Here is a 24,788-nt window from a genome sequence, read left to right as displayed (position 1 = left end):
GTAGCAGATCTTTACATTTGAGAAGTGGGAAAGGATCGTTGTCTGCCTGGCTAGTTGCCATCCAGGACCTGGTGAAGTTCTGTGATGAAGTGGATACATCAATGCATGTGACCAACACAAGCTCCCAGACTTGACCTGCCAAGACAGGATATTTGAAGACCTGAGCTGGGAAATTCTCATAGAACACTATTTCCTGACATTTTATTGCATAAAACACAAATAAATTCAATGGAAAATAAAGAAGAAATCGATAATGACAAATGATCCTATTTTCAGCTCTGGAATAAAGTTTTTTGAACCCAAGGTCTAGTTTTCCACCAAGTTTAAGTAAAACGGTTCATTTCTGATTGGAGCTGGCAGAAAACGGTGCATCGCCAAGGAGGGAATGATCATTAGTGTTTCCTCTGGAACTCGTCTTTTAAAGAGTCACACTTAAGAGTCAGCATTCTGAGACCTGAAAGATTTGCAAATGGCTTGCATTTTTCTTTGGAGCTGGCTCGTCTGGGGCATGTCGAATTCAGCGGAAGATTAAAAAAACAGCTTTGATGAATGATGTGTTATTGGAAAAATGTGCAACATTTTGCTACTTTTCAGTGAATGATTTTCCAAAAGCTGTTTGAAGATTGTAAGAGTCTTAATTGAGTCTTAAATGCTTGTGTGTTATCTTCGTGTCACTAATCATCATTTAGGAGATTAGACTGAGCACAAGCAGCCAATCATCTCTGGCGACTTGATTGGTTTTACACAAACACGCTCGGGAAATCACTTACCGACTTCTCATTAAGGTTTGTTAAATGAAGTTGCTAATCACTTGTATCGCAGCTTCCCTGCATTGCTTCCATTGTTTATTTAAATCCAGATTATCTTCTCCTCTTGTAGGGGAGTGATAATCTCACCTCCCCTCCCGCCAAATGCAAACAGACATACATTAATTCAAAGCCCTAATCAATCACCCTCGGTGCCTGCCGTCCAGGCGGTGCAGCGTGAGGTCGATCGTCTCCGTCTCCCGCCATGTAGGTAAGATTAGTGACAAATTAATCTTCCTCCGGTGGCACGTAATCCTTCGCTGATAGATGGCGGCAGATGTGTGTGATTTTTGGCCTTTGAGCGTGGTGCCGTTGTCTTTAGGGAGCTTTGCGTGTAATTAAAAGCTCAGGAAATATAGCACAGTGGCAGCAATGCTTCTTTTGTACAACACAAAGGAATAGAAGGGCGTTAAGGTTCTAGTACTGCTGACTTTAAACAATGCAATTCCAGCAAAAAATAAATAAATAAATCAGCTTCAGCATACTGTATTTAGGATGCTGTCAGTGTTTGGAAAGACACTCGCAAGTTTTATAATGTGTCGAAAAGAATAAAAACAGACAGAAACAAACATGGAAGAAATGTGGGAGATGATGCAAGATAAATAAAACTTGGCACACATTTGTTCTGCCTCTTCAGATGACTAACTGCGTTCTTTGCTTTTTATCTGGCAACTCGTTTTGGCATTTGATACAAGCTTTTGAACGCTGGAGATAGGAAATAGTCAAGAGAACGGGGGAACATCGGAATACTGTGCTGGCATCAAATATCTGAATTGGAAAGTGTTAACTGACCTCAAGAAGTGATGCTTGATGTGCAGCTATGGAAAAAAAAAAAAAGGAAACAAGTAAAATTTGATGTCAGGGGTTCTGTCTGGGAGGATTGATGCACCAGAACCCAACCTTAAAGACGTGGACCATCGGCATCACCAAACCCCTCTGTTCTCCAACTGAGAATCCAAAGACATGTTCTCTGCACAGAGGACACCTACAGGAATTATCTCGCAAAAATGTTGGCAGTCATCTTTTTGAGTTGCTCTCCTTTCTCGGGCTGTGACACATATGCAGCAGAATCAGTTTGGACTTGCAATGTTTCAAAGCACCTTGTGTGTGACAGTGACCTTCTGACTTTCACAATAAAAGGTTTTGATCTGTGGCTGTTGCGGCTTCTACATTAAAATTATTTTTATTATGAGGCACATTCAGGGAAGTGAATTATGAGCAGCAGCTTTACACATTTGGCTTTACTGTCTGCAGCAGCAGTACTTTACACAGCTGATCTCAGTTATTTTAAGGGTGCCTTCTGCACATTTCAGGTCTGGCAGCCTCCAGCTCTGAGCTGGTGAACCACTTATTGGTTGGGGAAACCTCAAACTCATTTCATCTTCTGGAACAGTGATGATGTGGAGTTTTTTGGGATGCTGAGGCTGTTTGTTATCAACAGTCCAAAATGCCACATCTCAAAGCAGCTGGCTGAATTCATAATGGACTTTCTTCATGAGGAACCTTCTATGCATCAAGGACTAAGATGCAGCAGCACCACTTGTGGATGATGTTCAAAAATAAATCTGAACGTGATATTTGGGCTCAAAACCTTCTTTGTCCTGTGGCATTTGTCGCTGTCTGCTGCCTGTGATTTATAGCTTGTAGCTATAGCTTCAGCTTTCCGAGAATCTCGTTACTTGGCAGTGGTTTTGGGCGGCGCTCCGATTTGTATATATATTTTTATCTTTCTTCCTTTCAAAGGCAAGAGAAGACATTTTGTTCAATGTTCTTAAATTAATTGTGAAGTCTGTCTGTTTATGACCTTCCCAAGTGCTGTACCACTTAATTTAAAAGTGCTATTTCTTTGGGAAGCAGCGTGCTGGCATTAGGTTTTATTTGGAAGCACTTAAAGTGTTCCCTCTGGTTTTTACTCGATGACAAAGAGCCCCGCTTGTTGGCTTGCTTGTTGAATGGAGCTGGAAGGTTCTTATTTTCTGCTTCCTGGTTTGTTTGGAGAATTCAGAGCAGCAGGAGGATGGCGACGGGGAGGACTGTCAGCCTGACTGTGTCCCTGCTCAGGCTGATGAAAGCTGAATAGAATGAGTGCAGCAGTTTATGAATATTTGTGCAGAACACGGAGCTCGTCTCACCCTCAGGGTACATACCGGAGATGGAGTGGACTGCTGGTGTTTGGGCTGGAATGTGAATTTAAATTTAAATGTGCACACATTTTTAGTGTGAAGAAGTAAAACCAAGTCCTACGTAGACTCTGTAGCCCATTCATGCTGGTGTTTATCTCAGGATTCCGTAGCACAAAGCAGATGAGTGTCTATGACTCCCCATGGTTGGGACGCCAGCCCATTGCACGTTACATCCCCAGCAAATACCAGTACCTATTTAGCGCTGGTTGCTTCAGCACAATGCAGAATAAGTGTTTTGTCCATGCACAGGCAGTGTGACTGGGAATGGAAGGCAGGTCCACATAATGGAAGCCCAACTCCGTATCCCACAAAAGTGAGAGAAAATGGCAAAAGAAAGCACCTTTGCTCCCAGTATTAAGCAAAGGTGTGAATATGTATGTACATGTGATTTCTTAGTTTTGATAAATTTGCCAAAAAAAAAAAAAAAACTATTCATGTTGTCATTATGGGGTGTTGTGAGTAGAATTTTGAGGGGAACAATGAATTTACTCTATTTGGAATAAGGCTGTAACACAACATGTGGAATAAGTGAAGCACTGTAAATACTTTCTGGATGCTCTGTAATATGCAGATGTCATCAAAGTTTCAGCTGTTGTTGCAGCGTGCAGGTGATCGAACTTGATTTGTGCAGCAACCCTAATGTGACTCATCCATAGTGATCGCTGGCTGGCAGCACTCGACCTGTGGGTGTTCACACTGAGCACAGAGGAACGTTTAACTGGATTTCCATTGTCATTAGTGCCTGGTGCTACCACGCGGGTACGACGACAGATCTCTGCTCCGTCTGCGCCGTTCACTGCAGCCACACACGGACCTAGATTAGGACCCAGTCGTCATTATGCCGAGCTGCACCTCCAGCGCTCTGCTGATTCAGCAACGTGGGACAACTGCATGAGTTGCAGCAAATGTATCATCATGATTGTGTTGCATGAAAAGCTCTCGTCCACCGAGGAAGCTGTAATTGCCTGTGTACATCACTTGCTGTAAGCCACAGTGCCGAGCTGCATTATTAATGGCCTGCTTTCACAACAAGGTTATCAATCATGTTCGGTATGTGTGTCCATGATTAGTTAGTACGTGCATGTGCATGTGAGTAGAGGGTGTAAAGGCATCCTGGGCCGCCATTCTCCTTCCCTTAACGTTTGAAGGTTACGGCTGTCTGTTGGGGCTCGTTACGCTAACAAGCGCTCCCTTCATTCCCAAGAGGCCCTGCTAGTGGATTTGGTTTGGGCCAACAGAAGCATTCCGATTAATAACCAGGCAATGGGTTTATTTACGGCAAGCGTGCACCTTAACGTACTCACTTCAACTTTTAACAAGGACTTAATAATAAAAAAGTCTGTGAAATCAGCCTTTATTGACTTGTGTTGGGAAATCTTACAAAATTCCTATACTTTGGCAACAGTGTGGACAATGGTATGATCTTTGCATGATCAATGCCTTGACTGCAGCACTTGAGAAGCTGAGCGAAGAATCTGATTGTCTCAGCTTGCAGCCATCTTTGATCAAGACTGAGGTCCAGGCTTTTAATAAACTTCCTGGACTTGGCCATCAAAGGCAGCAAAAGTGTTGAAGACTTGTAGAAACATTCACTTATCTTGGCAGTGACATACATCTCTGGGTCTTCTGCCTTTGAGATCAGGAGATGCCCGGGAAGAGCTTGTGGCGTCAAGGTCACTGGACTGGTGCTTCCTGTGCCACTGTATGGTTGTGAGACTTGGACACAATCTGTTGAGCTAAAATGATTAGATTTCTTTGGTTCCAGGTCTCTTTAGAGGATCCTCAGGTACTGCTGGAAGAACTGTGTCAAATAAGCAGTTGCTTAGGGAGACTCAAATGAGGACTATCTTGGATGGTGATGGAACATCAGTTTTGTAATTTTAGCCACGTGGTGCTTTATCTGGGCATGATCCAGCACACATGATCCAGCAGCTGGAGAAAGCCTAGGACATTCCCCTGCTTCGCCTGGCTATAACAGACAGACGATTACTGTTGAGAGTTGGGGACGTACTGGTTATCTGCCTGGGTGGTTGCCATCCAGAACAAGCAATGCTCTGGTTTGATGCACCAGCTCATGTTCCCAGACCTAACCTATCTGCCACCAGCTCAACAGTATCACCTGCTGGACATGTCTGGGATTGTTCCAGGCAATAATATCATCATTTGCATGGTGAAAATTAGGAGCAGGTGTAGTGGAAGGCACATGTAGCTTGAAATGTGCATGTTTGTCACTTTCTTGCATTTGCAAAGCCTAGGTCTGGTGGCAGCCAACCCCCCCCCCCACCTGCTTGTCGCACATAAGATATGAAAACATCATGGTAATACCAGCTTCAGACCAGAGACAGTCTGAGATGTTTGTGGTTACCACAATTATAAACCTGCGTGCGGGTGTGGGGAATAAGTGGATGTGGATTCTGTGTTTTGAAGAGCAAATGTGCAAATTTGCTCTTCAAAACCCGTTTTATGAAAGACAGTGTGGTCGGAACATGCACACATATAGGATTTGAGACTATTTTTAAACCCCTTGAATTAATGCTAAACATCTGCACACACAAGCTCATCTTGATTGTTTTATTTAAGCTCCATTGTGGTGGTGCACAGAAGCAAAATTGCAGAAATTGCGGCATTGTCCAAATGGACCTGACTGCAAACAGCTCTTCAGGGTCACTGCCAGAGTATTTCAGCTGTAGCAGTTGAGTTGACTGATGGAAATGCATCACTTGTCCATCTCATTATCAGGTTTTGTGAGGGGAAACATGTGACCGTGAGGTGGACGACATTTCCAACAAACTCCCATTAAATCGTTGGCTGCATCGTTAGCAGTTCATTTTCTTTCCTGTCGGTCCTGCGCCGTCCTTCAGCGCTCTTCCATCCTGAGTATTTGGAGACGGTGTGTTGGTAGGGGTGGAGCGCCGGCTGCTGCAACTGAGCCGCTGCCAGCAGCTACTGCTCTGTGTCGAGTTGTGCAAAGAGCTGAGCTCCAGCCAAACAAATGCTGAACTGTGGCTTCGCCCTTGGCATATAGTCACTGCTCTCATTATTTATCCCAATAGCTTTCTGCCTCCGACTTGCTGGAGTTTTTTTTTTAAAGCACCAGTTCCAAAGTGGTGCCTGTGAGAAAGGGCCACAGAGTCCACAACAAGATAAAGAATGAGATTTCAATATTTCATGAGTCAAAGGAATTTAATATAGTGGCACAGGGAGTCAGTCCATTGTTCTATTTTTAAAGGAACACAATAAAAGATGTGGCAAACCTTATTCAGTGGAGATCTGTGGCTTCTTTATCTGGCTAAAGATCCATAAATGTTGTGAGATTACTCGATTAAAGGCCGTTTCCATTAATGATTAACATATATTCATGCAAAAATGAGCTTTAAAAAGTCCCAGTTAAAAAAAAAAAAGTCTACAGAGACAGAGATGTTGGAACCATTCTCCCAGTTTGGAGGGCATGGCCCCACTGGCACCACTGTGACCATCACCTTCCACATCTTTTTGACTTCTTCCAGCTCTTGGTCCTTCTCAGTCTTCTCATGCTGTTTATTGCCATCACTTGGAATTGCTACTTCTACCACAACATCCCTTTTTCTGCTCCTTGTCAACCACCTGTTTGTCTGGGACTTGATGTCCTACACTACCTTAACTCTGCTGTTCCTAACCACCTTTGTTGGCATTTCCCATTTGGACTTTAGACCCTCCCATCTGTAGTTGGTACAGATGTTCCTGTACATTGTCCCAGCTACTTGGCAGTGTATGTTTTCCCAGCTTGCATGTTTGACCATGCCACTATGTGCTATCTCAGGAGTGTCTTTGCACAGTCTGTGCATCAGGTCCTGTCTGCTATGGTTGACCCCTGCCTCTGTGGACCTGGTGCTCAGGGCCTGTTCTTGCACTGTACTATCCTTCAGCTTAGCCTTTACTAGATGTTGGTGGTATTTCTTGATGACAGCCTCGTCCTCTCTGCCAGGAGTACATCTCATGTCCCCGTCTGGTCTTCCATGATGTCTTTTCTTCTTCCTCACCATCATCTGTCATCTGCTATCGAAGGTACTCACTTTGTGATTTGGCCCTGTGGGCCTGCTTCTTGACATACTATTGGATGTCCCTCTTTTTCCTGATTGTACAGCCTCGAGATGCCAAATTAATATAGTTCGAACATATTGATTGAAAGCGTTTTTTCTATTTACTGTGGCAGTGAATAAATAAATGACAAAATGAACTGATGCAATTTTGGAATCAAGATTAACTATTTACAATGAAGCGGCCGTGCTAGTAACAAAAATATAAACGCAACACTTTTGGTTTTGCTCCCATTTTGTATGAGATGAACTCAAAGATCTAAAACGTTTTCCACATACACAATATCACCATTTCCCTCAAATATTGTTCACAAACCAGTCTAAATCTGTGATAGTGAGCACTTCTCCTTTGCTGAGATAATCCATCCCACCTCACAGGTGTGCCATATCAGGATGCTGATTAGACACCATGATTAGTGCACAGGTGTGCCTTAGACTGCCCACAATAAAAGGCCACTCTGAAAGGTGCAGTTTTGTTTTAGTGGGGGGGGATACCAGTCAATATCTGGTGTGACCACCATTTGCCTCATGCAGTGCAACACATCTCCTTCGCATCATCCGTGAAGAGAACACCTCTCCAACGTGCCAAACACCAGCGAATGTGAGCATTTGCCCACTCAAGTCGGTTACGACGACGAACTGGAGTCAGGTCGAGACCCCGATGAGGACGACAAGCATGCAGATGAGCTTCCCTGAGACGGTTTCTGACAGTTTGTGCAGAAATTCTTTGGTTATGCAAACCGATTGTTCCAGCAGCTGTCCGAGTGGCTGGTCTCAGACGATCTTGGAGGTGAATATGCTGGATGTGGAGGTCCTGGGCTGGTGTGGTTACACGTGGTCTGCGGTTGTGAGGCTGGTTGGATGTACTGCCAAATTCTCTGAAACAGCTTTGGAGATGGCTTATGGTTTGAGACATGAACATTCAATACACGAGCAACAGCTCTGGTTGACATTCCTGCTGTCAGCATGCCAATTGCACGCTCCCTCAAATCTTGTGACATCTGTGGCATTGTGCTGTGTGATAAAACTGCACCTTTCAGAGTGGCCTTTTATTGTGGGCAGTCTAAGGCACACCTGTGCACTAATCATGGTGTCTAATCAACATCTTGATATGGCACACCTGTGAGGTGGGATGGATTATCTCAGCAAAGGAGAAGTGCTCACTATCACAGATTTAGACTGGTTTGTGAACAATATTAGAGGGAAATGGTGATATTGTGTATGTGGAAAAAGTTTTAGATCTTTGAGTTCATCTCATACAAAATGGGAGCAAAACCAAAAGTGTTGCGTTTATATTTTTGTTGAGTATAAATTCTTTTTTTTTTTTTAAATGACCTATTTTCAATTCTAGGCAATGAAAAGAACTCGAGCATTAAATTCAGTTTTGGTGTAATTTGATGTAAATTTCCTTCACCACAAATTCACAGAGTGCTAAAAGCTCAATTCAGACAGGATTCTTTTCACATTTGGATGTGGGGCAGTGTAATTATTACCAGGGTTTCTCTGTGATTTTAGTTCTGTCCAGTCATTTTTATGGACCACATGCTCCCATGTCAGTAAAGATAAGAGTTGCTGAAGGTATAGCTAGATATCTGAAAAAGACATGATTGTCCCCAATTTCTTGCTCTCTTTGTATTTTTTGTGAAAGGGTTCACGTCTTATTCGAGTCTGTCTTTGTCTTGTTTTTTTTTTTTTTATTGTAGTAATGCGGAGGAACCCTTTTGTGGTGGACGGCTGCTGTCGGAAAGGATCTCGTAACGCCCTGCAGGAGCTCTACAACCCCACACAGGTCAGAAGCTACCACACCTACATGACTTCTGCTCTTCCATCTCTATCTTTCATAATCATCTTCATATTTAGTATCTCATCCACACTCAGCCGGGAGAGATCTGACCCTATAACCTCTGTCCCTTGCTTTGGTTTAACAAGTGTGACCCCCTGCAGCCTGTTTCCTCGATTGTGTTTAGATTTTTATTCCCAAATGTGGAATATATTGCTCAGTGGATATCTGTTAACCTGCACACCGGGGATAAGCACCTGCCTGACGGACCTCATGTCCTGTATAGGATTTGTTGCTAAAATACCGTGAACACACCAACACAAGGTTTTCTGAAACGTTGAATGACTCAAAGAATAACCTGTTTCTTTGCCTGTTGCTTTAAATGAAAAGGAGCTGCTGCCAGCCACGCCCCCTCCAGTCCACAGCCGACAAGATCGATTTCTGTGACATACACAAAAGGGTCTAAAACAGACCATTTCAGGCCAGCACTTTTTTTTCTTATTGCTGGGTGGAATTCGTCTCCCAAGCACAAAAAAGATTGAACAACCTCGATAAGCGTTTGCATCATCAAGAGTTAGTTTTCTTGTCTTCACTGAATAGCAGAACAGTTATTACGCTGTCAGTGTCTGTTCAGTGGAGCCTCACTTCATTTATTTGAAAATCACGAGCATCACGAGATGGACATCACCACCATTTGACACCTGCTATAAGTGCATAATTGCCTGTATGAAATTAAAGCATTATTACAGCTTCTGCGTTTAATGGCTTTTCTGCTTTATTGTGCAGAGCGCAGAGAGAGAGAGAGAGAGAGAGGTGACGAGGTCTGAGGGTACTTTAGGATCAGCACACCCCCACTGCTAACCCACTGGCACCATGCTGGGATTATCCGTGTTCCTGTCCTTCTAGCTCTATTCATTTTGGTTTTTACTTTCTGTGGCTGCAACACACGAGATGTCACACGATTTCTGCAATGTCACCCAGGATTTCCACCAAAATGCACAATGGTGACAAAGTACCACAAAAACATCAACAATTTTACAGTGTTATAGATTTTTAGTCTGATGGACCGAGGTCCAAAAAACTAATGGCATCAAGATTCACACATGGAAAAACACCATTTTTCACATTGTTTGATTTATTGCAGAAAATATATTCAAAGACTTTTTGTGAAATTTGGTACAAACACTTCTCGGGGTAAACTGGACTTTCTGATTGAATCCCTGTGGGGCTGCCAAGATAGGCAAAAAAAAAAAATGTCACAATGTTCGATTTAGTGTAGAAAGTCTGTTCAATCATTTTTTTTCTCTGATTTTGCAGAAAGATTTTTTCACAGGCTGCCTGCAGTCAAGAAAACTGTCATTGTCCTTGAATTGTTCGAAGGGCCCCCAAAAGAGACACAATGACATTTTGCACATTTCCATGGGCGCAATTTCCGTGTCCCCCCACCTTTTCAACCAGGGGGGACAGAATATGGTATGTCCCCCGCACCTTCTGACATATATGTGTGTACTTGAAACATGCTATGCCAGTCTTATGTGCAAAACCATGTCAGAATAGTATATTTGTTCCTGCAAGTTTGTATTTTTAGCAGCATTGACTTGTTTCCAACACCTGTTTCTTGTTTGTCATATTCGGAATTTTCTGGGACTGCATTTGCCCAGATTTGAAACCAAAAATAGTTGCCTCTAGGGACTACTGTCTGCACATAAGTATCAATGGACCATATGCTAATTTACTAAATTCTGCAAGTTAGAAAAGGAAATCAGAAAAGCTATCTGGGACCTCAGAAAGCCCATCTGCAATTATTGCTTGATCTCCAAAATCAGTCTATGCAAGTGAAATTATGTTCAGTATGAGTGTTGTCATTAGTGCCACTTCGAAAATTAAATTCATGATAAGTAATTTATCTTAAACTTATGATCTGTTGTTTTTTTCAAACTTATGCAAAAACAAAATCTTGAGAAAAAAAAAAAGCCAAAGTTTCAAATTGTATAAGTCAAATAGTGTCCACTTTATGGTCTTCTCAAAAAATTAAAATTACTGTTCTGGATGCTCAGAATGCATCTGAGCTTATCTAGAAACCATTGGAAACCGTTGAAACCTTGCACACTTCTGAATCTGTTGCTGAAAAACTACTCAGTAACAGTGTCTATAATTCTGCATATAGATTCCTTGAATCAGTGTCAAAATACCCAAAGATTTTCATTGACTGTTTAATCAATTTAAAGCCCCCCCCCCCCCCCCCATGGCCCCCCAGAAGGGCAAAATAAATAGATAAATAAATAAATCAATGTCCTAAGATTTTCTCTCAAACTGTTCCATGAATGTTCCTAAACTTTTTGTCCAGACATTCCTTGCGGGACTGTCTGGGCATGGGAAGTTGGACATTCCAAAAGAATGCTGGTGGGCCCCCCCAGAAGGGTGAACATTTCAGATAAATACATACAAATGACTGACTTAATGCCACTTTCACTATATTTGGTCAAAAATTACTTCAGGGTAATCAGGGTCACTTGACCCATTTTATTTTTAAACCTGTCAGTGCAAGCTTCATGGTGCTAATGGGTTCTCTTGTAGCCACTCAGAGTGTTGGAACGCCACTGTACAGGAGCGTCTTGCACCTTTCGCCACGTCCTTCCCCCAAATGCATTTTATTTATGGGCTATAGAGGCCTTCAGTGTGTCTGTGGTCTTTGAGCAGTTTGGTGCAGCAGTTGAAGAGAAGAGTGAGACAGGAAGACACTGCTGGAGGTGATGCTATCAGTGTGATGGATTGGACATTTTGTGCGTCTCTTCTGTTCGCTCATCACCAGTGTCCTCACTATCTATCACCCACTGTCTACCCGTCTCATTCTTCTGTATCCAACCCTGGGCTGTCTCTGTCCTTCCACCCTACTATCCTTTATCCCCCACCACTCTGGCTTCCTTGCTCTTTACCGTCTCTCCCCACCTTGTCTCGGTCTCCGTCTGTCTGTCTAGCATTTTTCCCAGTTTGTCTTTCCTCTGCAGGACATTCATCACTGTGCACCTTTTTAAAGTACACGGGAGGCTTTAAGTGCTTTTAGATAGCCAGAATTAGACCAGGTGTGCATGGACTCGCCTTGGTCTAATTTTCCATGAAGGATTTTTCCACTAGTTCTCTCTCTTGTAAAGTCTCATTGATATGTTTATGTGTGCATAGCGGGGTGTTACTGCAGCCAGAGTAAACTCTGACACGGCGCATTGGGGCCGTAGTGGTCAGGAGAAACGTGTCCCTGTGTCATAATGAGAAGCTGTTTGATTTGTAGGCCTTCGGAGCGTGGATGGTTTTAGAATATTTTAGCTAGTCTGCGTTTTCTTCTTCAATGGTGGGTGTGGGGTACAGACAATCATTCACAACTACAGAAATTAAGGGACAATGCTTAATCTGCATGCTGGAGTACCTGGACACAACCTGAAGACTCCAAAGCTCACAGAGAAATGTCAGGTTCAAACACATGACCTTACGGTGAGGTGACACTACCATATCCCAAATAATAATATTAATAATAATTTAAAAGTAGTTCATCCCAGAGGCGCTAGCTAAGTGTGTTTATTTCAACTTCTAAATCGGCATGAGATTAAAAAAAAAAAATAGCTTGGGAATACCCAGTAATCTTTCTTCAAATAATGTACTTCTGCTCTTGTGTTCTTATTATATCGTCCACCATGGAAGTTATGTTTTCACCCATGGATGTTGATTAGTTCACTGTTTGGTCACCAGGTTCACTGCAAAACTTAGTCAATTTTCTTGAAACTTGGTGGGGTGGTAGAGCATGCTCAGGCCAGGTGTGGGAGCATGTCTTGGTTCTGTGCGTTGCCACATCTGCTACATGTCTTGGGTCCTGAATGTCAATCACCTCGTCTCAAAAGTAGCCATCTAGTTGCTGCAGCCAGGCGAAATGTGGGCATTCCCTTGGCTTTCTCCAGCCACTGTGGTCCTCAACACTGAGGCACCTACATGCTGGATGCTGGTCCAGATGGCTAAAATGTCAAAGCGAATGGTACCTCACATTGCAAGTGATATTCTTATTCTGCTAAGTAGCTGCTTGTTTGACATAACATCAGTCCAGCGTTACTCAATGACCCTTAGAAGAGATCTGGTACGAAATACATCCAGTCACTGCCTTAGGGCACTGGTTAGCATCCAGGTCTCATAACAATATAGTAAGACAGAAAACACCAGGACCCCAACCATGGACCGTCATTCTCCTACAAAGATATTGGCTTCCCAGTCGCCTGTCAATCTCAAAGGCTGAGAATCCTGAGATATGAATGCCACTGTTTGGATAAGTGCATGTCTCTACAAGTTTGACACTTTCGCCGCATACAGATACACTTCTGATGGCCAAGTTCAGGAAGTCATTGAAAGCCTGGATCTCAGTCTTGATCCAGGATAAACGCAAAACCCAGAAACTGCGACACTCTGGAACATCATTTCCCTAAGTAAGGATGACCATCCTAAAAGAATAGGAAGATAAGAAGACAAAAGTCTTATTTGTAGCCTTAAATCTCATAAATACTTAAATTCTGGAGAACGTATATGTTTTGTGGTTTCAAGTAAAGCATAGCCTATAAACTATGTATGTACTTGCACTTTCTGTCCTCCCTGCATTGACATTGACACTTCCTGCATGATTATTTGGGAGCACAGCGACAGACCGACAGGACTTGAAACTTAATGTTGCACCTTTCACCTGCAGCAAAAAAAAAAAAAAAGAAGCCGAAGGAGCTGCAAGAATGATGCTCTGCTGTAGAACCAGCAGAGCCGCACACCGTGGGTGTGGGTTTAAGATGTGAGTGTGGGAAGGCGGATAAGTCCCTTACGGTTTAAAGACAAAGGGATTTAGAGGAGGCGGCTTTATTCCTGTTGTCTCCGTCTCTCTCTGGAGGCTGCGCGCAAACCGGCCTGATGGAACGAGGCGAATGGAGGAAAACAATAGGATTTACGCAGAGTGCTCTGTTTTTGCACACTGAGAAGATAAACTGTAAGCAGCAGTCGAAGACCGGAGAGTTTAATGCTGTGATTTTGATCACAGGAAAATTGTTTCACGGTTGCGGCTTAATAAGCTCGTTTGCGACAGCATTCAAGCAGTGTCCACTTCAAATCCACCTGAGGATCCTCACTGAACCTCATCTCTCTCTGGATATTTCAACATTTTTCAAGGAGCATAAATTTTTTACACCAATTTCTCTTGGTTTTATGTTGCACAAATTCATTGCATCAGGTTATTTCATTATTTATGACACAGCGGAGCAGATGTTTGGCTTCAAGGCTCTGATTCATCACACCTTAACCTTCCACAGAAACAGACTGAGGAGTGACGATACAGCTCTTCCCGTCTGGAGGATACAACATGTAACTGGTGCTTTTGCAGCAGGTAGATTAGTGCAGCAGATAACTGAAACAATCATGCAAATGGTGATACAAGCAACAAAGGTGGCACAAATACTCCTTCGATATTACTCTTTGAAAAAAAACGACTGGCCACTTGAATTTTCAATAGGTGGCCAGGTAGGGGTCAATTGAAGAATTACACAGGGGTCAAAATTAAAAATGCTCACATCATTTTGAAAACTACACCACATTATTTGTCTGATCGTAAAGATTCCAGAAAGGTATAGTTTGGACTATCTATGACTGAATGTTCAGGAGTTACGGGGTAAAAGGAGCAAAAATGGTGACAAAGGTCAGTTTCAGTTTGTACAGGGGTCAAAAGTTACAGTTCCTTCAATTTTGGTAAAAAGTGATGCAAATTATTGGTTGAGCTAATAGGATTAATAAATGGAATAGTTTTGATTGTGTTGAATGTTTGGTCTCCAAAGTAAAGGTCAAACAAGGTCACTGTCCATTTGATTGACACATGTTCCAAACTATTCCTTTTTAAAACCCTGTTACCTCAACTAATAATTTGCATCATTTTTTTTTTTTTTTTTTTTTACCAAAATTGGAGCAACTTTAACTTTTGACCCCTGTACAAACTGAAACTGACCTTTGTCACCATTTTTGCTGTTTTTATGCCATAACTCCTTATCATTCACTCACAGATAGTCCAAACTATACCTTTTTGGAATCTTTACAATCAGACAAATAATGTGGTGTAGCTTTCAAAATGATTTGAGCATTTTCAATTTTGACCCCTGTGTAATTATTCAATTGACCCTAACTGGCCGCCTATTGAAAATTCAAGTGGCCAGTCGGTTTGTTCAAAAGAGTAATGTCTAAAGAAATTTGTGCCAACTTTGGTGCTTGTATCACCATTTGCACGATTTTTCTCTAAATATTCTCTTAGTTGCTGCACTAGATGTGAAGATGCAACTTGTGACTTTAGCAGGAAGCATGAGTGTATTCAGAATTCCTACAAATGAGAAGGAAATGATGTTATGCATGATGTACGTACTTTAATATAAAGTATTCAAAAAAGAAAGACAAGAAAGTTTAATTTTGTTACTTGAAAATGATAGTGGACAAAAATCAGCAACTTGCAGTGGTCAACAAGGCTTCAGAAGATAATTGGTGGGCCGTTTTAATTTTTTAAATTTTTTAAAATTTTGCACAGCCCAAAATACAGTATGATGTTCCCCGGTCCTCGTCTGTATCTGTCAGAATGTGCAGTTGTTTTTAATGGAGTTACCTACTGACTGGCTCAGTAATCCTACACTTTCCCTGCTAACTGCATGGAAAGTGTTGGTTTCATCTACCTTGGAATTATAATTCATGACAGCAGACATCAGCGCAATGCAAAAGTCTTGCAAAAGCATGATCCATTGCAGGATTTCAGCCCATCTGAAAGTCAAACCAGTACATCTGCTGATTTGCAGCAGTTGTGTAAAATCTGTCTGACTGTATTTTTCAGAATTTGATAGTTTTATGCCGGATGACCTTCCCGATGCAACTCCACATTACATGGAGAGTGGGCAGGGCTGACCTAGAACCAGGAACCTTCAGCTCTGCAAACAAGCACAGTAACTGCTTGACTTCCAAAATAATAATAATAATAATAATAATAATAATAATAATAATAATTTGGCTGCCACTTGATGGTGAAAATGCTTGAGATGTGCACAACAGATCTTTCTTGCTCTTTTAGTTTTTCTTTCCCCTTCTTTGTTGTTTGGCTTTCTGAGGAGTGAGAAAAGGGTGAGTGCTCAAGAGAGAAGACTGACAGTCTGAGGGGAAAGTCTGAGCAGCTTGTCATTATCTTGTCTGTGGTGCTGTAATTACACCCCGGCTTTGAGACACACTGACACACATGCACGCCCTGAGGCTCACTGTACTCATACAGTAAATGCAGCAGACATGCATGTAAAGGTGCAAGAACACTGCTGCTGAGACATGGTAAGCTCTAATCATGATGGGTTACTCTTTGAGTCTCTGCTGACATGTTTTTGGAGTGTTGTTAAATTTACAAAGTAAAACTGGGCATGTAAGTCTTTATTCTGGGTTGTTTTTTTTTTTTTGTTTTTTTTCGTGCATTCACAAAGTCTTTCCACTTTTCCCTGAGAACTGGTTTCTCTGCGAGCAGAGGTTAGAGGTTTAATGTTACCGTGGGAGAGGCAGAGTCGGGTGTACCCAGGTGTCAGGTACATTCACCTCAAGTGGCCGCTGTAGTTTACACGTTTTTGTGGTGTTTGCTGCCAGAAGGTCTGACTTGGTTGGGTTTTAACACTGTCCTTTGTGGTGCATTCAAGAAATTCCCACCATGGAGAGTTTGTTACTGTTGAACAAGCTAGTTTGTTGGAAAATCTAATCACAAAAACATTTAGAGATACCATGAAAATTATTATATTTGGAGAATTATAGAGTGATGGACTGCAGATGGGACCATAGTTACCATAGGCCAAAGTTTTCTCATAATTTAGTAGGCTGAACAGGTGATTCAGTTCTATTTATTTCATTTATATAGCGCCAAATCACAGCAAAGCTGCTTCAAGGTGTTTGACACAAGTAAGGTCTAACCTTACCAACCCCTAGAGCAGGGGTCGCCAAGTTCGGTCCAATGAAAGGCTCATTAATGAGCCTTTCATTGGATTCAGGTGTGTTGGAGCAGGGAGACAACTAAGAGTGTCAGGAATGTGGCTCTCGAGGACCGAAATTGGCCACCCCTGCCCTAGATTAAGCACACAGGTGACATTGGTAAGGAAAAACTCGATCTGATAATTTTGAGGAAGAAACCTCAAGCAGTCCAGACTCAAAGGGGTGAGTGACCCTCTGCTTAGGTTATACTAATAAAAACATATATATAGCTACAATAGTATGCGCACTCTGATTCGCTGGTTTCCAGTCTGAGATTTTCCCATCTCATACCGCTACCATGACAATTGGCCTGCATCGCATATCAGATTTGCAACATTGTTTACAATTTTCATGGTGCGAAATTTGACATTTTCCCTCATTAAACAAGAAATTACAAACAAAATAAAACAAAAAGCAAACAAAGAAATTATGAGCGACGAAGCGGTCCATTCTCCGAGTGAATTTTATTACAATGGGAGTTTGAATTCGAGGAATTAACAGCAAACAAGCTCAACGCGGACATCCAAAATACCCAAGAACAGACTGAAAACTTCATTACAAACAGAAAGCTAAAAACGTAATTTGAAAAACCAAGTCGGACGTGAACATACTCCATAAATATCTATTAAATTTTGTCGATGCAGCTAAAAAAAAACAAAAAAACAGCCATATAATATACGATTTATTAACCTCGCTTGCTTGGTCTGTATGAGAAAATATCAGACGTTGGTCTTTTTTGCCAAGACCTCAGTCTGCTATTTTCCTGTACAGACCTCACGCTCAGTTAATAATCCTTTATTATTCAATAATTATCAAAATGAGAAATCAACCGAAGATCATGCAAATTAAATGTACAGTTTCTTGTACAAATTTGTATATAGTCACAGCTCCTTTTGTGGTTCTTCAGTGGCCTGTTGCTATCAAATTTAGCAGACAGCTTCTGTTCATTCTTCTATATAATTTTAATACATGTCATTGTTATCAGCATTATTGTTGCAAATATATGTAAGACTTTCTGTGTTGATTCCTACCTTCATGATGTTTGGCTTTATAACTTGCACAGCGTTTTTAGCTATCAAAATTCTTTTAATAACTTTTTGCTTTGAGGGTGCATAGATTATATGTGCAAAGTTTGGCGTAGATCAAAGTCATACCCTATGACAGGTTCAAAGGTTTTGTTGCACTTTTGCATAACAATATAAAAGGAGAAATGGGTGTGGCATATGATGGGTCAGATGATTTAGCACGATTCAGTGAACTTATGAATGTATTTTGGTTGTGTGATGTGTGGAATCAAATTGCAGTTTTCTTGATTATAGCGCCACCTATTGGTGGATATATGCAATTTTTGGTATATGAGTAACATAATCATATCTATACCATCCCTGAACAATTAATCTGGATCAGTTGTCTGGTTTGAGCCATGTCCACTTTCCTGAATTTATAAGCCAGTAGGACACACCCCCTTTTCAATTTTCTCAGTTGGGCTTGAAGGTTGCTGTTATTCATTTGCAAAATTTCAAATATGAGATTTAACAATTCTAAAATGTACTAACAGAAGCAGGTAACTATCTGGCATAGGAGTTGGTCTACACACTAATAGACCAGATGCATCGACTTCAGGCTACCTCCTTCATGCAAGGTGACAGCTCAAGCTTTTCATTGTGGGTTTTGCAGAAAACCAATCTTGAAAAGTATTGGCAAGAATCAGATCATCTCTCCCCGCATAGTCACTCTCTCAATGTGTAGTTTCTTGGAAATATTAAAAAAAAAAAAAAAATCAAAATCCTCTGCCTGGAGGTTCCCAACCTATCACTGTATCTGTGATTGCTACTGAAATGTCTAAGAATTTAACAGAAAGCTGTTTAATTAAAACGGTCTTGACAGCTAAAACTAAATATGACTGCGGTATCAGACAAAGAAAGTAAAACCTCCCTCCACCTCCACAGTGCTCAGAGCTAAAACTTCAGTTTTTCCACAGGCAGAGATCATTGCACATGCCTCTAAAACCCACAAAAAAAGCCAACACTATGACAGTAAGCACCAAGACCTGAAGGCTGTTCTCCTACAAAGATTTTCTGCATCGTCAAACTCCTCTATCCAGCAACCTCTTGACTTCTCGAGCTCTTCCCAGGCATCTCTTGATCTCTAAGGTCGAGGACCTAGAGATGTGTATGTCCCTGCCGAGATGAGCAAATGTTTCTACAAGTTAAAACAAACAGATACACCTCAGACTGCTGAGTCCAGGAAGTCATTAGTGCAGCAAATAACTGAAACAATACTTCACATGGTGATACAAGCACCAAATCCAGCACAAATTCTCCTTAGACATTGCTCTTTTGAAAAAAACGACGGGCCACTTGAATTTTCAATAGGCGGCCACGTAGGGGTCAACTGAAGAATTACTCAGGGGTTAAAATATAAAAATGCTCCAGTCATATTGAAAACTATACCACATCATTTGTCTGATCATAAAGATTCCAAAAAGGTACAGTGTGGACTATCTATGACTGAATGTTATGGAGTTATGGGGTAAAAACCTTAAGAATGGTGACAAAGGCTATTTTCAGTTTGTACAGGTGTCAAAAGTTAAAGTTGCTCCAATTTTAGTAAAAAAAAATGGTGCACATTGTTGATTGAGCTACTTGGATTAATAAATGGAATAGTTTTGACTGTTGAATGCTTTGTCTCTAAAGTAAAGGTCAAATAATGTTGACTTCCATTGAATTCTATGACGTGTGACATATGTTACCCTGTAACGTGATAACTGAGCATGATACATGGTGCAAACTATTCCCTATTAACTTATTATTATTATTAAATTATTAAATTATTATTAATTATTAACTTATTATTAATTAATAATTTGCATCATCTTTGAACAAAATTGGAGCAACTCTTTTGACCCCTGTACAAACTGAAACTGAACTTTGTCACCATTCTTGTTGTTTTTACCCCATAACGCTATAGAATTCAGTCATAGATAGTCCAAACTATACCTTTTTGGAATCTTTACAATCAGACAAATAATGTGGTATAATTTTCAATATGACTGGAGCATTTTTATATTTTGACCCCTACGTGGCCGCCTATTGAAAATTCAAGTGGCCTGTCAGTTTTTTCAAAAGAGTAATATCTAAGGTGTACTTTTGCCAAATTTGGTGCTTGTATCACCATTTGAAGGATTCCTTTGTAAATATTCTGTTATCTGCTGCACTACATTGAAAGCCTGGATCGTAGTCTAGATCCAGGACACTCACAAACCCAGACACTCAGAGGCTGGGTACAGTCAATTATACAAAAATATAAATAGCTTGGCCTTACATCATTGAGGAAACAGACCCAAGAAGACTTTGAAATTAACAAAGTGTTGTTCTAAAGGCCTAGAGGCACCTGTCTCGCCTCTGAGACAGCAGGCTTCATGGGGAGTAGAAATCTATATTGGATGTTTGAAAGCAAAGGCAGTATACTGTTTTTTGAAATATTCAACTGATGCTGATGAAACAACTGTTTAACCTATAAGGAGAATTAATTGAAGCTTACTTGCATGTCGGTGCCGGTGCTGCAGGGGGTATTTTGGTTTCAGCCCCTAACTTACATGCTACATTCATTCACTGCTTTCCTGAATGTCCTCATGTAACATTTAGTAGTTCAAAATACAAGAATGCATAGATTTTCTGTATTAAATCCTTCTGTCTTGCTGTTTTTCTGAATGTTTTGGGGATGAATGCCCCACTGAACAAAGCTTTGCATTCATTGAACTTTTGATATGTGAGCTATATTTACCATGTTACATTTTTCTTAAAATACCAACAAGCAGCTTGCTGGGGCATTTGCCTTCGACACCCTCGAGCTGAGCTCCTCGGTTAAGGACTGCGGTCATTCCAGAATGTGTTTAACTGCATGAATATGAAGCAGCACAGCCTTAAAGAGAAGAGTGTGTGTTCTCCGTCATTTCCATGGATAAATAAAAGCAAAGAAACGTTTCCTCGGGTCTTTCCTGCATTGGCCTCGGTGCAGGTGGTCAGCGCCCGGCGGCGTGTCCAGCGCCGTCTCCCTCCCTCTGCTGCTCCATTTTCTCATAAATGACATTATGGAAAATTAATGGGCCCCTGGCATGAATGGAAAAGATGAATGCGCCTCGTAAACCACCAGTATTGTTGAGATTTTACAGAGCGTGTTGTCCAATAAGCCCTCACCTTGTTGCCTTTTGCGGAGTCGTCTGTGAAAGCTGGTGCATTATTGGGAATCAGGTGTGTGCAGTCGGCACACTGGCATCTTTATTCCTGTCTGGTCTATGAATGCCAGTCTGTGTGCACAGAGGGTGAGACAGACAGGCAGCCTTTAGTACCCTGTGTGAATGAGAGAGAGAGCAGTGCTTTGAGGATTCCACTTGGTTGTTTCAATAACGCCACAGCAAGCAGAGGGAGAGTACAGGAGGTACACAAACGGAAGACTTGGCATCCAGGTGGATCGCGTTTTAATGAAAGAAGGCTCCTTCTAGCAATAATCACATCTTTTCTTGTGAGAGAAACAAGCAACACTGTGAAAACAAGTTCAAAAGAGCTGATTTGATTCTACAGAAGACAAGAATAACCCTAACTAAGGTAGTCCAGATGTTCCTCACTCTACCGCATTTTCCAGCTCCTCCCGAGGGATCCAAAGATATTCCAAGCACATAATAGCTATGTAATCCCTGCAGCGTGTTCTGGCTCTACGCCTGGATCTCCCCCCCAGCCGGGACTTGACTGGACAACCTGCTAAAAGGCATCCTAATAAAATGCTGAAACCAGCTAAAAGAGAAGCACGGTTACTCTGACTTCTTTCCAAGGACTGGAGCAGCATCAGCAGGATTACAGGCATTGCTTTGGACTGTTGTGGTGAAGACAGAGCTGAGTCAGTAGGTGTAGTTTTTATATTAGAAGATGATCTACTTCACAACCATCATTTAAGGTCATGACCACTTGGTAGCGACCAAAATGTATAAGGCCAGGGCTAAAACAAAGTGGGATTAATTAAATTAAGATCTTTGTTTAGCAGTCAGGATCGAAGGTTAGTGATCAGGATCAAAAGTGAGCAAACAGAATAAATTTCACGTTCAGGATCGAAGGTCAGCAGTCGGGATCAAAGATTATTGATCAGGATCAAACATCATCAATCAGGATCAAAGATTATTGAGCAGGATCAAACATCAGCAATCAGGATCAAAGGTTAGTTATCAGGATTAAAAAAAGGAGGATAAGTGATAACTCACCAGGATCAGAAGTGAGCAATCATATTTAATGTTTGGAGACCAGGATCAAAGGTGAGTGACCAGGATAAAAAGTGAGCAATTAGAATTAATGTTTGGTAGTTAGTAAAATCAAAGGCTAGCAATAAGGCTCAAAGGTTAACATCAAATTTCAGCAATTGGGACTTGAGTTCAGCAAATGGGATCAAAGATCAGGATCAGAGATGAGTGATCAGGAACAAAGATTTATATCAGAATTACATATAAGTAATTGCAAACAAAGGTGAGCGATCATGATCAAAGGTCAGCTATCAGGAACAAAGGCGAGCGATCATGATCAAAGGTCAGCTATCAGGAACAAAGGCGAGCGATCATGATCAAAGGTCAGCTATCAGGAACAAAGGCGAGCGATCATGATCAAAGGTCAGCTATCAGGAGCAAAGGCGAGCGATCATGATCAAAGGCCAACTATCACGAGCAAAGGCGAGCGATCATGATCAAAGGCCAACTATCACGAGCAAAGGCGAGCGATCATGATCAAAGGCCAACTATCAGGAGCAAAGGCGAGCGATCATGATCAAAGGCCAGCTATCAGGAACAAAGGCGAGCGATCATGATCAAAGGCCAGCTATCAGGAACAAAGGCGAGCGATCATGATCAAAGGTCAGCTATCAGGAGCAAAGGCGAGCGATCATGATCAAAGGTCAGCTATCAGGAGCAAAGGTGAGCGATCATGATCAAAGGTCAGCTATCAGGAACAAAGGTGAGCGATCATGATCAAATGTCAACTATCAGGAACAAAGGTGAGTGTTCTGGATCTCATCATTGTCAATAAATAGTTATAATTTAGTCTAGATCCACATGATTCAGAGCTGTATTTTTGGACAGCGGTGGTCCAGTAGGATTGGACTTTGATATCTGTGTACTGTCGGGCTCGGCGGGTGTATATACTCTCTCTGAGTACCCTTCTAGTTTACATATGTTTTTAATAATGGAGGAGCTTTTGCATTCACAGCAAAATTCTTGATGGTGCTCAGGTTATTTTAATTCTTCCCCACTTCAATGCAGATCCATTTTTTAGTGCCACTGTTTGTTGTATTTATTGTTGTACTTAGCCAGTTTTGTCCGTGACAGTGGCATCAAGTTAATTGCATTGTTAGCCTGTATATAATAGTGTAGAGTGTCTCACTTCAAGAGGAGATAAAACACAAGCCTGATGTAACGTAAGCAAGTGCATGAGTGATGATGATTAGGTAACTTAGCAATTATATTCATCATCAATTAGTGGAGGGCAATTAATCTACTAAGTAACACGAGTCTTGCTTGTGTCATCAGATGTGCTGTTTGCTTGATCCAAGCAAGATGAGGAGATCGTTAATCTCTTCCTGGATGAACTCAAAATTTTACCAACATATAGCTAAATACGACGTCAGTGATTATTTGAACTCTAATTACAATAGAGAAGCTCCAGCACCACGTTCCAATGTCCTCAGTTGCATTTCATTGTATGCCGTTTCCCACCTCTGACTACAACTATCCCCAGGACCTGCCACGATTTGATAATTATGGTGGTGTCATGGTCAAGGGTGTATAGGGTGGTGGTGCTTTATATAGTCCAACAAGCCGATTCTAAAATCTTCTCAAGACAGTAGTTAACAGAATAATGTCAAACCTTTTATAACATTCAACAACCTTCTGATTAATTCTAGAGACTTCTACTTCTATGGCTACATTAGCTACAACTGAGGGCGACAAGCAGTTTGGCGCTTGCCGCTTAATGGGCGTTCCTGGGGTGCGGCCAGCACAACCCGACGTGGTCACCATGAGTTTTTCCTCTACGCTTGGCTGCTTAACAGTACCAAAGTTTGCTTGATTTACTTCAGTCCAATGCCTTTCACAATGACGTTCTTGTATCGCTAGTTAGCATGCTAACGTCTCCATAAGATGTCGTGTAAATCACTTCAGAGGTGTTGTCTATCTTTTTAACATTTACAAGTGCTTATTTCTAGCTAACCTTTATAAAATATATGAGAAAATGACAAACAGATTTATACAGAAATACAGCGGTTTTTGGAACATTTTCCGCCATCTTGGTTTTTTTGTTCGAGCTGATGTAACACTGTCTTTTTACTCAAACTGGCTAATCGCCGGGTCATGTTGCTCAGCATTTACATAAAATAGACAACTCGTTCATTTTGGCACCGCCTAGCTGGAGGCATAGTGACTGTTGTCTATTGTCTGATTGAAAATGAATGGCAAGCCGTCACTTGTAGTTAATGTGACCGTAGGGTTAGACATAACATTCTAGCAATTTCTACAACATTCTAAAACACAATTTACACTACGCTGAGCCAAGACATGCAAAATATAAAACAAAATACAACAGTTGAAAGCACAGACCGCAATTTGGCAGTAACATCAGTTGTACTGTTTAGTCTGGCTGGAATGTCCCGGGTAAACGCTAAACAGCCCAACACGAGATTAAAAAGCAAACACCCCTAACCAAACACCACATGCCATGCTGGCACCCCCCGACGCCAGTTGGCACATTGGAAATTGGACCTCAGGTACTTCCAAACCTACCATAGAGCCCTGATACTGACAAAGTTCTGCTGGAGCCAATTTCATCGATTAGAGATTGACACAAGAAATAGTCTGCAAGTCTGAAAGTATTGTGAT

At 41.5% G+C, this 24,788-nt stretch overlaps 1 protein-coding gene across 1 annotated transcript in view; it reads left to right on the top strand.

Moving 5' to 3' along the window:
• chst11 (carbohydrate (chondroitin 4) sulfotransferase 11) overlaps positions 1-24,788 on the top strand; it is a 103,189-nt gene that overhangs the window by 67,966 nt on the left and 10,435 nt on the right. The window contains 1 exon segment of the mRNA XM_034163558.1: positions 8,769-8,854. Within this exon segment, the coding sequence (XP_034019449.1) occupies positions 8,769-8,854 (86 nt within the window).

Source organism: Thalassophryne amazonica, chromosome 22 (genome assembly GCF_902500255.1).
Source record: "Thalassophryne amazonica chromosome 22, fThaAma1.1, whole genome shotgun sequence".
Taxonomy (NCBI): domain Eukaryota; kingdom Metazoa; phylum Chordata; class Actinopteri; order Batrachoidiformes; family Batrachoididae; genus Thalassophryne; species Thalassophryne amazonica.
Note: the sequence above shows the minus strand (reverse complement) of the source record. Positions and strands in the feature narration are given on the sequence as shown.